The 15,184-nt window shown below is 32.2% G+C and overlaps 3 protein-coding genes and 2 long non-coding RNA genes across 6 annotated transcripts; 3 read left to right on the forward strand and 2 right to left on the reverse strand.

Annotated features, from left to right (window-relative positions):
- The first annotated feature begins 2,398 nt into the window (after positions 1-2,398).
- Positions 2,399-6,446, forward strand: LOC117133947. Its single transcript, XR_004458022.1, has 2 exons — positions 2,399-3,039; positions 3,145-6,446. It is a non-coding gene; the product is annotated as an uncharacterized LOC117133947 (long non-coding RNA).
- A 577-nt stretch (positions 6,447-7,023) lies between these two features.
- Positions 7,024-8,057, reverse strand: LOC103832756. Its single transcript, XM_018653443.2, has 2 exons — positions 7,801-8,057; positions 7,024-7,486 (listed from the first exon to the last, which is right to left on the reverse strand). The coding sequence occupies exons 1-2, from the start codon at positions 7,907-7,909 to the stop codon at positions 7,176-7,178; spliced, it is 420 nt and encodes a 139-aa protein (XP_018508959.1). The 5' UTR covers positions 7,910-8,057; the 3' UTR covers positions 7,024-7,175.
- A 405-nt stretch (positions 8,058-8,462) lies between these two features.
- Positions 8,463-11,365, reverse strand: LOC117133945. The gene is made up of 2 exons (XR_004458020.1): positions 9,522-11,365; positions 8,463-9,336 (listed from the first exon to the last, which is right to left on the reverse strand). It is a non-coding gene; the product is annotated as an uncharacterized LOC117133945 (long non-coding RNA).
- A 283-nt stretch (positions 11,366-11,648) lies between these two features.
- On the forward strand, positions 11,649-12,618 carry LOC103832755 (mediator of RNA polymerase II transcription subunit 9). Of its 2 annotated transcripts, none has more exons than XM_009108833.3 (5): positions 11,649-11,924; positions 11,983-12,036; positions 12,122-12,196; positions 12,283-12,341; positions 12,436-12,618. In XM_009108833.3, exons 1-5 carry the CDS (start codon positions 11,868-11,870, stop codon positions 12,491-12,493), a joined length of 303 nt encoding a protein of 100 aa, XP_009107081.1. In that variant the 5' UTR covers positions 11,649-11,867; the 3' UTR covers positions 12,494-12,618. The 2 variants fall into 2 exon arrangements, with proteins under 2 accessions (XP_009107081.1, XP_009107082.1); XM_009108834.3 differs by having other exon boundaries at positions 12,125-12,196.
- Positions 12,619-13,072: 454 nt separating this feature from the next.
- On the forward strand, positions 13,073-14,694 carry LOC103832754 (protein translation factor SUI1 homolog 2). The gene is made up of 5 exons (XM_009108832.2): positions 13,073-13,324; positions 13,679-13,759; positions 13,887-14,098; positions 14,312-14,365; positions 14,458-14,694. The coding sequence occupies exons 2-5, from the start codon at positions 13,723-13,725 to the stop codon at positions 14,500-14,502; spliced, it is 348 nt and encodes a 115-aa protein (XP_009107080.1). The 5' UTR covers positions 13,073-13,324; positions 13,679-13,722; the 3' UTR covers positions 14,503-14,694.
- The last annotated feature ends 490 nt before the right edge of the window (positions 14,695-15,184 follow it).

Consider the following 15,184-nt stretch of genomic DNA (forward strand, 5'->3'; position numbering starts at 1 on the left):
TAATTATTTAAAAGGAAATTAAAATCTGTAAAAATTAAATAACAACTTAAAATAGATAAGTATTATTTTGTACTTCAATTTTACTTTTAGTAGAATAAATAATTGATTAAAAATATGTAAGGATTTTTTAAATGTTACGTGATTTAATTGGGATACAAATTTATTAGTTTAGATTTGGTGGAAAAAAAATATATCTTTGTATATTAACTAACCAATTTAGAATTTTCAATATGTTTTGGATATAATTAATACAAAAGAGTGTTCATGGAAATCATGGATTTGATTATGTTGACAAAAGTAAATTGAAAAATAATCTAAACCAAGGGGGATGTATTGAACTAGGTGTTTTAGGAGATTATGGGATTTGGTTAAAATCCTCTGTTATTCAACTAATGATTTAAAAAAAAAAATCAAATCATCTGTTATTCAATATGAAATTTCTGCAGAGTTATTAAATGTCACTTAAAATCTCCTGTTATTCAACTAACTAGAGATTTTTTCCGCGCTTCGCGCGGATTGTATCTTATAAATTTATTTTATTTATAATATTATTTATCAGTTTTTTTTACATTAACTTCTTGTTTTTTCAATGTTAGTTTTTCTTAATTTAAATTTATATGTTTATAATTTTTTTTCTTGTTGTAGATGGAGAATTATATTTTTTATTGATGGTTTTTTGTGTGTGACATAAACTTTTTGAAATTTTAAAATAATGTTATATATAGTACGATTAACACATTAAAGAAGAGAAACATATTCAGACACATTTTACACAGGTTTTGTATGCATAATTTTAAACATTATATATGTATATATTATAAGTTTGAAACATGTAAATGCTTTATAAAGCTAAATATTTGTTCTAAGTTTACATAACTTATCGAAAGTTTTATCTCATTTTAAATTCAAATCACAGAATAAATATCAAAAAAGTCAGTATATATGGGTTTTTTGGGCTTTTAAATCTACACTGAAAAATTACATGAATCAGATAATAACAGTTTTATAAACAACTGGATAAAATTTGACCGAGCCAAAGATTTTCACACAATATGTTCTTTCTTCTTCAAATTACGAAGAGCCTATAGGCACAAGAAAAAAAATCATAATTTTTGTTTTCACTTATATAACATTTTTTCTCCTTTACACACGAAGTTTATTACACTGCTATAAACAATGGAAAACTCTATTCATATAAGATTCACATCTATGCATTTTGACAAAGAAGAATTTTAGCCATCTTTAGTTTCGGAATGGCCCAACTTCAGTCATATACACTATATTTTCTCTATGATTCAAATCTTACAATTTTAATATATGTGCAGATTTCCATGTGAAAAAACATGCATGCCATCTATCATTCAACCTATTACTTTTTCCAAAGAAAACACTATAATCCTCGTTTGGTTAGCTCCACAAACTAATCTCTTTGGATCAGTTTACTAAAAAATATGGATACTAATGTCAGAAAAGAATATAAACACTATCAACAACAAATATTGGCACAAGACTATTTGGTTCAAGGAACATATTCCACGTAATGCGTTTATATCATGGCTGGCTTTGCAGAGAAGACTGCCAACCAAGGATCGCTTGAGGCGTTGGGGGTTAAATGTCTCAGGAACGTGTGTCCTTTGTAATCTGGAAATAGAGACTCACCATCATCTCTTCTTTGAGTGCTCTTTCTCTCGCTTGATATAGGAGCCTTTTGCTGCTGAAGTTTGGATTTCTCCTCCGGTTGATCTACACTCTGTTGCAGCCTGGATCAATCAACCTCGCGTCAACGCAGATGCGCATGCTACTCCAGTCATCAAGCTCTACTTTCAGTCAGCCATCTACCTGCTGTGGAAAGAGCGTAATGCTCGTGTGTTCACAGCTGTCTCCTCACCTTCATCAGCCATCCTTGCCTCTCTCGACCGTATGATGCGTGACCGTCTCCTCTCTTACCCGGCAAGTCCTTCTTTCTCCTCTTCTCTACTTCTTTTTATCTTTCTTGTATAAGACTTCCTTAAGGCTTTTTTTACCTTGAGTTGTTGTTGGTTGTTTTTGTTTCCTTGCTGTAATAAGTTGTTTAAAAACAACAGTGTAACCTTTCAGAAAATGATAATCTTAACATCTTACAAAAAAAAACAATAAATATTGACTTATTTATGTGAATATATATTTTATTTTAAATCATTATAGTGGACGAAAAAAGCACCATAATTTGTACAACAAATTTTTTTAGATTCACCTCATCATACTCACTATTTTACCATTTTAATTACATAATTTTACATGAGCTTCTTCATCATATCCGGTTATTTTCTCTTTATTTATAACTACAATATAAAGTTATATACTATATATATTATAAATTAATAATTTATTTACCCTTGAAGTCTAACGATTAAAAATAGAACATAATTCAATATAGATATATGATTCTATTAATAAATTAACAATTACAAATTTGAAATTTCTAGAAATATCAAAAGTCTTATGTTAGTTGATTATCTTCTAAATGACATATATTTTTAATTTTTTTTGGACAGAATATTTTGGATGAGGTGGATAGTCCCAAAATCCTTGAATTTAGTCTCTTTTATATAGTAGGATCATTTGTAAAAATTATACCAAATCCACTGTTATTCAATGTTAAACAACAATTTGAAAGGAAAAATTGTAAAAAGGATTTGAGGAGAGTTTACACCAGTTTTTAGTTGAAAACAATTTCTATAGAATAACATCTCTAGAGGTGTTATTTGAAAATAATTGGAAAAAAAAATAACATTCGTGAAAAATAATGTTTTTTTGCTCCTCCGCTTGAGAGCTCTTGTAAGCGGCAGAAGCCTGAGACACCCTTTCTGGTTTTGACTTCGTCACCTTCATTAGTATACATGGCGGACGAATCTCAGTACTCTCCCGGCTCTTGCTCATACATGCTTCTCTATCCCCTAAGCCTCTGTGAAACCTGGATCAGTGATTTCGTCCCTTGCATCCCGAACTTCAATTCGATCAAGTAAGCCACCGTCGCGAACGGGACCGGAGAAAGTGAGGGTGAGTTCTTGGCTCTAGTTCGGTTTATCTCTTTTCAGAAATTTTCACCAGTGTCTAGTTAGGTTTACATGAAGCTTTGTTGACTAGTTGTCTCTTTGTATCCAGGGAGGAAGGCTTAAACCCCCCCCCCCCCCCCCCCCCCCCAAATTGTGTATGTGTTTCAAAACCAATCGGTATATAGAAATATTTAATTGTGCTGTTAATAGATTAATTGGATTGTGTAGATAATAATTAAAACCGAGATATAATTGGTTATTAGATTAGTTTTAGTGTTTTACTATATTCTTTATGGCCTGCTGCTGTATAAATGGCCTATTCGAAGAACGATGTTATATAATAGATCGATTTGTTGTGGTACGTTTTACAAACTTTGGATACAAATGTAGTCATTTCGGTGGTAAGCTAGAATTAAAAGCAATGACATCCTATTGTAATTATTGAAGAAAACTCAGGGTTAAATACAAAATCATGTTTTAATAGTTTAGATATATTACTTATTTATATTAACAATAGAATATTCCCTGCATTTATGGTAATTAATTTTTTCCATATTTTGTGAATGGTAATAATTTATTTAAATTATACTTTCCATTTAATTTGAATATCATTTTTAATGCATAATTTTATTTAACGATCAAATATGAATATATACATGAAATTTAAAAAAATTATTAACTATGTCGACATAGTAATGATATGCCAGTTTTGAGTGTTCAAAAATACTGTAAAACTTATCATGAAAATAAGTTTAGATCTAAAATAAATATAATACAAACTTATCACAATTTATTTGTAACCGAAAAGAAACTAATATTGTCATATCAATAAAAAAAATTTCTATTACCATGGCTTCGTTTTCTTCAAATGACATGATACAAATTTCATTAAAGTCTAAATTTTCACAAGTTTTTTCAATTTTATAAAATATTAAAAATTATGAATTATTTAATAAAAATATCAAAAAGTTATTATAATATTTTTTGGTTTTCAGCGAATCATAGATTTTTGAATTTTATACAATTTTTTTGCGTTTTGGATTTTTACCATGTTTTATAAGATTTTAATTAATTTCTTAGTTAAATTTAAATTGGATTATACACGTTTATGGGTCGGATATGAAAATACTACTTAAAAATCAAATATTATAATATAACAACTTTTTTAAAACACAAATAGAACAGCTTTAAAATTATTTGTTTTCTAATAATATTATAAATTTAAATAAATTTTATTAAAATGGTAAAAAATATCCACGCTTTTAAAGCACGGGTTAAAATCTAGTTAATTTTATAAGTCTAAATCTCAAATGTTAATAATCTTTGGTATTGCATGTATCTAGCAACAAATTGGTATAGATTAAGGGTCCAACCCAAATGGTATGTTTAGAGGAAAAAAGACTAATGTAATTCAGTATTTTATTTAAAAGTCACCATTCAAATTGAATTAAATTTTCTGAAGTTAAGCATTTCTTGAATTTCATAAAAATGTGAAAAAATTGTTTCACTAAAACAATTGAAAGTATGAACACATTTTGGAGAAAATCATTGTCTACTATTCTACAGAGGAATTGGAGGAATGAATTTGAAGAATCATTTCTAAGCTTTAATTTCAAACAAAAATAGTGCATAATCAACATCTCATAGAAATAATTTCATGGACAAATTGAGTCACCAAACAAAACCAACCGGAATATGTTTCTTTGTCACAAACAAAACAAACTTTGACTGGTTTGGAAAAAGTTATGAATGAGGTGTTAAACCAACAACAATATAATAAATATTATATCTTACCGCTAGTAATGATAATTATGATCTACTAAGATTTAATTCATTAAATAAAGTTAGTTTGTAAGGTTTTCTGTTAAATACTTAGTTTAAGGTTTTTTATCCAAAACAAACTTAGTTGAGGGCGACTACAAGAATAAACTTAGTCAAGGACCAAATATGAAAATCCATGATTCTTGATTGCAGATGCAATCGAGCTTTCTTCAATGGTGACTCCAAGAGCGAACCACCGCAGCTTCACCGAGATGATGAACAAGACTTCGCTGAGATGAGCGAGGAGACGACTTGGACGACATATCTCGTGGTGGGGCCTAAGCATGAAGAGGAGCTCAAACCACCGCAGGTGAGCACGACAAGGAGCTCGAACCACCACATCTGAGCATGGTGAGTTCATCTATGACGAGATCCAACTACCGCAGCTTCACCGAGCTCGAATCCCCGCAGCTTCACAAGATGAGCTGGCACGGCGAGGAACTCGAACAACCGCAGCTTCACCGAGCTCATTCCCGCCGATGATAAGCTCGGAATCCATGGTGTGGCTTACTGGCGGGCGAGGAGGAGGAGCTGACTCGTTTTGTCTTCGCCGACTCTCTTGTCTTCTCCGGCAGTTTTCTTGCCGGAAGTTCCACTTCATTCACGACAATGATAAGGGATATGAAATAGATCGGGTAATTATCATTCTCTGGAGTTGTCTCACTCTCTGTTTTCTGGGTTTTTTTTGAATTTGAATTCTCTTTTAATTTGAGAGATTGAGATGACTTGGATGAAGGAGATGACGGACCAGCCATAACCACATGAACAAATTGATTTCATTATAAGCTTTGGTCTCATCACACCCATCGATCCTTTCTTGATTTTGTTTAGGGTTTGAACATTTGAGAAAGTTTAATTTAGTTAGGAGAGAGGATGAATATGTCGGGAGTTAGAGGAGAAGATGAATGAAAAAGTAAAGTATGTTTTAGTTCAAGGGTGATAAGGTCATTTAACAATAGAAAAGTATGTGTCAAGTGTATTGTGCCTCTTGATGTAATTGTAAATTGAGAAAATATCTTTCAGAATAATTTTTTCATAATAATAACAAGGTAGGCTAGTTTGATATTAGTGCATTTTTTGAATGAGTCCAAAACTTAAATGATGACTTTTTAAGTAGATAACAAGTAGAACTCTAAATTAATAGATTAGACTACATCTTGATCCGCACAACCGTGCTGTTTTTTTTATTTATATACTAAAATATTTTAGTTTATATAACAAAATTTACCAATAACTTAATGTAAGTGATATATATATATATATATATATATATATATATATATATATATATATATATATATATATATATATATATATATATATAACTCTATAATAGTTATGTTTACGTGGCTTATATATTATTACTATAAATTTTGTATTTTTGTAATAAAAATTATTTTGAAAACATTATTATGTAACAATACTACTTTACATATTTTTGTTTTAAATTTTAAATTTATATGAAAACAAATTAAATTGGACCTATATAGTAGAGAAGAAATTTTTTTGAGATACCTTAAAACATAATTTTCTTAAAAGAGAAGCTATAATACATTGTACTTCAAAATAAATTTGTAGTAAATATCATATTTAAATAATACACTAAGTTTCTAATAGAAACAAATACATTAAGTTGGATAAAATATTTTCTTTTAATTTGAATAGAAATGAATCTTTCTAACAAAATCTTTTATATAAGTACAAACTAAACATTAAATTATTGATTTTATATTCACAATGAAAATACTTCCATTTTTCTTAATATTGTAATATATTTTGATAATATTTAGTAAAATTATATCGAAAACCACATAACAGTTCTATAAAGATAAAAATATACACCAAATAAGATAATAAAATAATATGAAAGTCAAATTTCTAAAATTTAAATAATTTATATACGGTAAAATCAAATATTTTCTTATTTTATTAATAAAAATAGAAAAAAAATCTAAAAAAATGAAACTTTTATAAGTTAATATCTCTATAAATTACTAAATTTTTAGAGTCTCAATATTATTAATTTATAGATGTTCTACTGTATGTTGTTAGGATTTGATTATGAAAAAATAAAATAAAAATAATGTAAGCAACTTTCAAGGGGATTGTCCATTTAAAATATCACACATGAAAGAAGTCATGACTTCTATTTTAAAAGATTAGATAATATTTTAAAATTTTCAAAATCTAAGATTGCAAAGTTAATGTTTTCAACATTCAAAGTATTATGTTTTTGTTTCCAAAAGCAAAATATATGATGATTGATATACACAAGAATAAAAACTGAAACCAAATCAAACACAGAAACTGAAAATACAATCAGAGAGTAGGAATGGTTTTGGATCCAATGAACTGTTTCAGAATGGCTTTTTCTTGATCAATCCTCTTCTTCTCTTCCGCATTTCTCGGTTTCACTTTTCTTTTCTCCTCCAAGATCCATTTGAAGAGCTCACGTTGTTGCTTCTCCGGTATTGGCTCACGTGCCTTGATCACAACAGGCTCTGCAACCACTGCAGAAGGCGCAGGCTTTGCCATGGTAACAGAAGCCGCAGCGGCTGAATCTGATTTAGCAGCAATCTCTTCACTTAAAGAATCGATATCCTTTTTCTTAGGCCTCAAGAAAAGGTACCCTGCAAAAAGCAATAAGACCAAGAAGAAGCAGCAATAAAGTGTGTAATGAAAGTCTCTGTCAAGGCATTTGCCACTATATAATGCAAAGATTGTAACCTCAGCAGTCCTAGTAGGGTACATATAGATATCAAACAGGTTATCGATCATGTTACGGGTTAAAGATGAGCAAAATTGGTTAAACCTCAGAGTCAAAGTATGTGTATCAATAGACAGCAAACACATAGAGCGTAATCATCTGAAGCAGATCACCAAAGGTCCAAAACCAAAGATCTATTTCAAATTCAAAGCAGAAATGCTAGATTCTCTTGATTACCTCCGGCGGCGAGATTAACGGTGAGGAGAAGAGGCCAGACATATTTGTACCGTCGAGCGAATGATTCTTTCGGAGGCTGAGGAGGAGGAGGAACAGAGTCACCACTCATCGTGGAACCGTAGGCTTCGAGGTGCTTGAGCTGAGCGATAATATGTGAATCAGATCAACAAGTCAAATCATATTACCAAACGTGAAAGATTCGTTGAGTGAGCTGGAAAGAGAGAAGGAAAGCGACAGCTTTTTTTGTTTGTTTGAACATTTTACCTTTCTTCTTGGGTTTATTCGTGAAAAGCTTGGGACCTTCTTCACTCATGGTTATTTCTATTCGTCCTGCCACCAAAACCTTTTCTTACATTTTAATTATGATTTATATATTTTTTCATTACGAATTTAATTTTAATTTTTTCTTTCAAATAAAAACCTCAGGAAATTTCCTGGATTAGTTTTAAGATGTTGTGAACTATTAGTTCAGATGTATATCTTTAGGGAAATACTCTATGATAGCACTAAAAATTTTTTTATCACAAATATAAATTTTAAGAATCAAAATGATCAAAATGTTTCATTAAAAAAATAAATATACATTTATATCTTTAGGATTTACTATTCCAAATCTTAGGTAAAGTTAAGGGGTGAAGATTTGAGTTTGAAGTTTAAATATATTTTTTTTTTAATTTTTGTTTTTTAATTTTTTTATTTTTTTTATATATCTAAAGTATTAGTATATTTTTATCTATTAAATAAAATATTTTGGTTATTTTTCTCTTTGTGATCTATTTTTATGACCAAAACTTAAAAATACTCTATTTATGAGAATTGTCCATATCCTTATGTATTTGTATATCCGTGTGTTATATGTATTACTAGGGTAGGCCCGCCCTACGAGCGGGATATACTTTAATTGTTATCTATGTTTTTATTTTTTTTGTATGTTTTTATGGTTTGTATCTAGATTTTTATTTGCATGAGATATGTATAATAATGATTTTGTCTTTTATAAAATTTTAAGTAATGACAAAAGCCCATATCTGGCCTACTGATTTAGTCTAGTCAACTCTTACAATCCCCTCATATACCAAGACAAAAGACTTTGATTCTATCGACTAAAGAAAAGCTTCGCTTGGCCTCTCCTTCAGATCTATACGTTAACGCTCCACCACGGCAAGACGTTTATCTCCGGAATGACTATGGCCCATGTCTCATCCTCCGGATGTTCCCTTCACTAATTGAAATCCACCTCACCCTTGAATCCCCAGATGCTCATATCTCTTTGCTTCGTTGCCGTTTATACTTCATATGCACCGAGAATGAATCACATCAAGCTTCTGGCCAGAATCCATGGTTATCCGGTGATTCATCTATCTCAAAGAAAACCTAAGAGAGTCACAAATGGAGACGTTGAGGATTCCACGGTTATATCTCCGGTGAATCTTTGCCGAAATAATGAAAATGGTGGATTTCTCTGCATCTCCACTGGCTTTCTGATTCTTCTCTACTGCTATTCTCGATTCGAGCACACCACTTCATTTCTATCGCCTGCAGCAGATGGGAATTAAGGTAAAAAAAAAACAATTTAATGGATGAAGCAATGGGAATTGTTATTGTCTTCATATCTATTTATAGGATCAGAAAATCTGAATAACATAGGAGGTGAAGAATCAAAATTAATTAGACGTAGTGGTGCTCCTGGAATAAAGGTCATAATTGAGAAAAGTAATTACATGGTGTGAAGTTGAAAGGAAGCGTTTCTATGGGGTTTGCAGAGGAGGTGTGAAGTCAACGGTGTGAGAGATAGAGAGAAGACGTCATTGGACCGAAAAAGAAAAAAAATGAAATGGGACGTATCACTTGACACGTGTCAGCTCCTTGACGCACAAAGAACACGAAGAAGAACGTATCGATTGATTAGGGTTCCGTATATGCTTGTGGTTGATGGGCCGCAGAAGAAGCGTGTAACGAAGCCCACTGCGAAGGTTTAATGAAACGGTGCGGATCCGACGTGTCTACACCATAGAGCTCCTATTTCCACCCTGTCATCCGACGTGTCCTTACAGGAGAGAAACAATCTCTTCTTTATATATAAAGATATGTTTTGTAATTTGTGATTAGAGAAAGAGGAACAAACGAGAGAGAGAGCTAGAGATAATCAGATTCCTTCTTATTCATCTATTTATTGTCTTATGACAAGCTTTATATATGGCATGAAAGTCGGTTTATATGAACCGACTAAGAAAAAAAGACAAAACTATAAGATAAATATTATCACCCATATATAAAAAGGGCAAGTGTCCAAGATGAATAATCATCTAATTTTCTAACACCTTTCTTTAATTGTTTATTTTGTATTACGTAGTACCTCGTTAAAAACCTAGTCAGAGAAAAATTTATTAGAACAAAAACCATGACAAAGAAAAATAGTACACTGGCGTAATCTCCCCCTGAAAATAGCAGACATAGGTTCTTCTTCATAGGTCACGCAAATGTAGATGTCCACTCTTTTTTATTTTTCTTGAGCTTCCGTATATACGAGAAAAATCTTGGAGGAATGTCACTCTTGATATATTTTTGTTTGAGTTGAGCGACATACGTCGAATTGTCTTCAAATATTTTCGTCGGCTCTTTCTCGTTAACTATTCCACTTGATTATTGTATGTGGTGACTCATTGATCCAAGTTACATACATTCTCGACATGCTTCGTGAAGCGCAATAGTTTATGCATGATTCGAAGATGTCGCAACCAGAGTTTGTTTATGGGACCGCCAAGAGATCGCAGTTCCACCAATTGTAAAAACATAGCCGGTTTGCAATCGAACCTTATGAGGATCTGATAAGTATCCCGCATCTGCAAAAACCAACCATACCAAACTCAGGTTTTCTATAATAAATCAACCATAAATCAACTGTACTTCGAGAGAACGGATATATTCTCGACGCTATTCTAATTTTCATGAATAGGAAATGAGTTGTATCTTACAAAAACATTAGTGTCTAAAAGTATATTTAATGAAATACAACTTGCAAGATATATAAGTTCACATATGCTTTATTACCATTAGCATCTTCAAAGTACTTATTTATATAAGATCTTACCATAATCTTTTAAAACAACTTCTCTTTTAACATTGAAAGATCTATTTACCATTGGAGTACTCAAATGAGTCGTTTTATCCATATAAAAGCATTTCAATAACCTCTTCGTATAATTTGATTGATGCACAAATATTCTTTTTCGGAGATGCTCTATTTGGAGCACACGATAAAACTTTGTCTTACCGAGATCTTTCATTTCGAACTCCTTTTTCATATGAGTTCGAGCATCATCAACCTTCTTTTGAGTTTCAATTATGTTCAGGTCATCTATATATACAACAATGATCACAAAGCCAGATGACGATTTTTTTATAAAAATGCGTAGACATACCACATTATTCACATATCTTTTACTCAAAAGATATTCACTTAAGCGATTGTACCACATGCGTCTGTAATTGTGAACGAACATGATACAAAAAAAACACTGTTACACATAACACTAGATTTTTTTATCGAAAAATATTCAATATATTCAATTTTTACATTTCTTGTTGCATTATTTCGAAGTTTTTGGTTAAAAGGAAAAAAACTAGTCTGAACTCTATCGTGTAGGCCAGCCATTTTGACAGCCCTTTCTCATAGGCATATATGTATGTCCTATGGATATTGCAAGCCGGATGCAGACTCTCTTATCGACAACTAGATTTTTCTTTTAGAAGTATGAAAAAGTTATAATGTACAAAACATAAACATAAAGTTTATTGCATAGTAATAAAAATTTAACAAAATGAAATGATTAATTCAAAAAGTAATAAACTTATCGTTCATGTTGTCGTCTTCATTCTTCAACAACAACTTTAAATATTTTAGTGACATAACGATATTTTTCTTTGTTTGATGAGCTGCGACACCCATAATTGATGGGCTTGTACTTTCGTGTTGTCAGCCCATTGTCATTAATCTCCTCCAGCCGCAGCAATCATCGTTGCAATCGTCTCCGCCCCCGCAGACGGTGGTTCATACGTCCCAGTCGATGATGCATACACCGCAGCAACAACAGTCATTAGCTTCTCATTTCCATCTCTATCCGGTAAGAAATGGATTTCATCGTAATCCTTTTCATTATCTAATGTCAGTGGTATTCGCAGTTGGTCGAGAAATTAACAGATGCAATTGAAACTGGAACGCGAGATGAGGCACTGGTTCGTTTTGTTACCCAGAAGTCTTTAGGTGAATTTCTTAGGGTTCTTGGTGTATGTTGAATTTGTCTGGTTGTGGAATATGCAGCAGGTGACTGAATTGAACAGCCATTTTGACAAGTGTCAGCAGCTCTTGAATTCCATTTCAGGATCTAAAACCATGGTAAGAGTGATCAGAGACAAAAGTGTATGGTCTTGATATAGTTTGGCTTATGGGAATTTACTACCGATGTTTGTATTGTTTAATAGACTGTTGATGGACAAAAGAGAAATCTAGAAGAAAGTGAGCAATTGCTTCAAGAAAGAAGGTAAAGCAAGCAAGCAAACCTGTTGCAACATATCATCCTTTAGTTGATCAAGATCTTTTTCTTACACTTTTGTCTTGTTGAAATCTTTGGTCAGGGTCTTGATGGTGGAATATAGGAATTCTATTGAAGACCTTCTCAAGATGGAGGCTTAGTTTGATTATATCGTGTCTTTTGTTTTACATCAACACTGAAACAAAGTGAAAGTCTTTGTGTGCACAACGTACAAAACCACTTGTATAACTTCCTTTTAATTAAAAAGACACTATATCCCCTCCCCTCTCTTTAGTGTTGTTGGAAACGGTTTCAGTTGAAGATAAGCTCGATGAAGATGAACCAGGCACTTCTGCCTACTCCGTTTGTTGTAATCTTGGAGTGAGCTTGTACTTCTTCCGCGAGCTTTCGGAGCAGATTCATGAAAGTAGAAAGAAGCTTGGTTGATAAGGAGCTCAGCCAGGTAGCTTTTAAACCAGCCATTGATTTTAGAATAGATTGAGAACAGAGCAACAAGGGATTGTAACCGGAGACATGCAAGACTGAGCACAGGAGCGTCAAGCGTGCGTGCAGAGAATGAAAACCCCATTCCCTTGCATTCAAAAACCTCCTCTTATCAGATCGTAATGCTTCTTCAACTACGCTCAATAAGCTGGGCTTTGTTAATCCAAAAACAAGGTGGGTCTTTATCACGGCCCAATATAAAACTTCTTTTAAAAAAATTTTCTAGTTAAGTTTAAGACGCAACTAGATGAGTGGGGGAGGGAATCGAATGCCGTGTCCGACTTTTTATTTATTTCTTCTGCTTTTTGTTTATTAAAATTATATTTAAAAAAAAAAAACAGAAATCTATTTTGTAGCTCTTCCTCTCGTATTTTCTCTTCTTCGCCCAGACAGACAAGAAGCTGCTGCCTTTATCCGAAGAATTTAGGGTTTTCATTTCTTTACCTCCTCGTACAATCAAAATCATCGAAACCCTTATATCAAACCAGGTGAATCATCTTTCTCTCTCTTTATTCCTACTCAATTATTGCGTTCTGCTCCTTTTTCAATACTCAGTTCTGATCTGGATAATATTTCGTGTTTTCGCTTCACCCCAAAACAGTTCCGCTTGATTTTTTTTTTACTCCAAAAATCGAAATCTATTTTAGATCCGAGGAATATCCTGTTTTATAAATTTTGATTTTTAGAATTGTATGTTTACGTAATTGAGATTTTTCTTTTGCCGAAAATGTTTTTGTAACTTTTTGTTTTTAAATATTATCTCAAACAGCTGTTTCAACGATGATGACACCAGTTGTCACTTTCATGTTATGTAAAAGAAATCTCTTGTCTTAATTGTCCAGGCTTCAGCTTCCTCTTGTCGTTTCGTTTGCTCCCTAAGAGGTTCATGTCTGATCTTGAAGTTCAAGTCCCCACTGCCTTTGGTAAATTCTCACCTGAATTAAACACCTTTTTATGCTTGAAATTATTGTGAACATAACTGTGTAACTTTCTTCTTGTTGGGAAGCTCATTTTATTTGATCATGTTTTTTGGTGATAATGTTATAAAAGATCCTTTTGCTGATGCAAATGCTGAGGACGCTGGAGCTGGAGCTGGAACAAAGGAATACGTGCACATACGTGTTCAGCAGCGTAACGGTAGAAAAAGCCTGACCACTGTCCAGGGTCTTAAGAAAGAGTACAGCTACACCAAGATCCTCAAAGACCTCAAGAAAGAATTCTGCTGCAATGGCACTGTCGTCCAGGACTCTGAACTAGGACAGGTCTGTGTGTTTCTTGAAAACCTTTTTTTCATTACATCTGGCTACTAGGCATATTTGCTGTTTGTAATCAAGAATGCTAGTCTCTGATTAATACTTTTGGTAGCAAGAGCAAATCTGACCCCACATTAAAAGAAAAACATTTAGGTTTGAAAATTGAACCTTTTAGATATATTTTTATCATGATGACTTGAGAATCTTTTTAATAAATTGTAGGTTATTCAGCTTCAAGGTGATCAGAGGAAGAACGTCTCTACCTTCCTTGTCCAGGTAATTTCCCTCTTTGTTATTTTTTTCCACATTAGGTTTGTATTATAGCAAAAGATGGTGAATTCTGATCTTATGAATCTTGTTTGAACTAGGCTGGTCTGGTGAAGAAGGATAACATCAAAATCCATGGTTTTTGAGCAAATTCTACCTACTTCATCTTTGCGAAATCAATCAGCCCTTCTCAAAGGCAGTATGAACAAACATATATGTATTAATAATGTTTTATACATATAAAATATATTGTCAGAAAAAAAAAGAATTAACGGTTTGCTTATGAGCGAATGTAACACAAATGTATGAACTTTTCATTTGCGTTTGTAGCGTGAGATCTATACTATATTAAAAGGGGATATAAGCCATGGAGAGAGTGTCCACATAGGATAGAAAAATCAACCAATCAGAGAATCCGAAATTGCCATGTCATCTCATTTATTTTTCGTAAAAAATAAAAAAACAATGCGAATGTGAGAATCGAACCCGGGTTAGTATGATATATATATATATATATAGGACAGTTACCACTAAGCCATTGAAACTTTCTTGGACACATATACAAGAACCACTAAGTATATAATCACAACAGTTACCACTAAGCCATTGAAACTTTCTTGGACACATATACAAGAACCACTAAGTATATAATCACAAATTTTTATGTACATTTACAATAATATGAATTCAACTTTCAAGACTCCGATACTTTGTTTTGTAAAAAAAAATAAGTAAGTGACTAAGCTAATATATTCTTAGAAAGTGTGAGAACGTTGACAAATATGAAAAAACATAGATTTTTGTTTTCGTGACAAAGTTAAGAATTTT

This window comes from Brassica rapa, chromosome A05 (genome assembly GCF_000309985.2).
Source record: "Brassica rapa cultivar Chiifu-401-42 chromosome A05, CAAS_Brap_v3.01, whole genome shotgun sequence".
In the NCBI taxonomy this organism is placed as follows: Eukaryota; Viridiplantae; Streptophyta; class Magnoliopsida; order Brassicales; family Brassicaceae; genus Brassica; species Brassica rapa.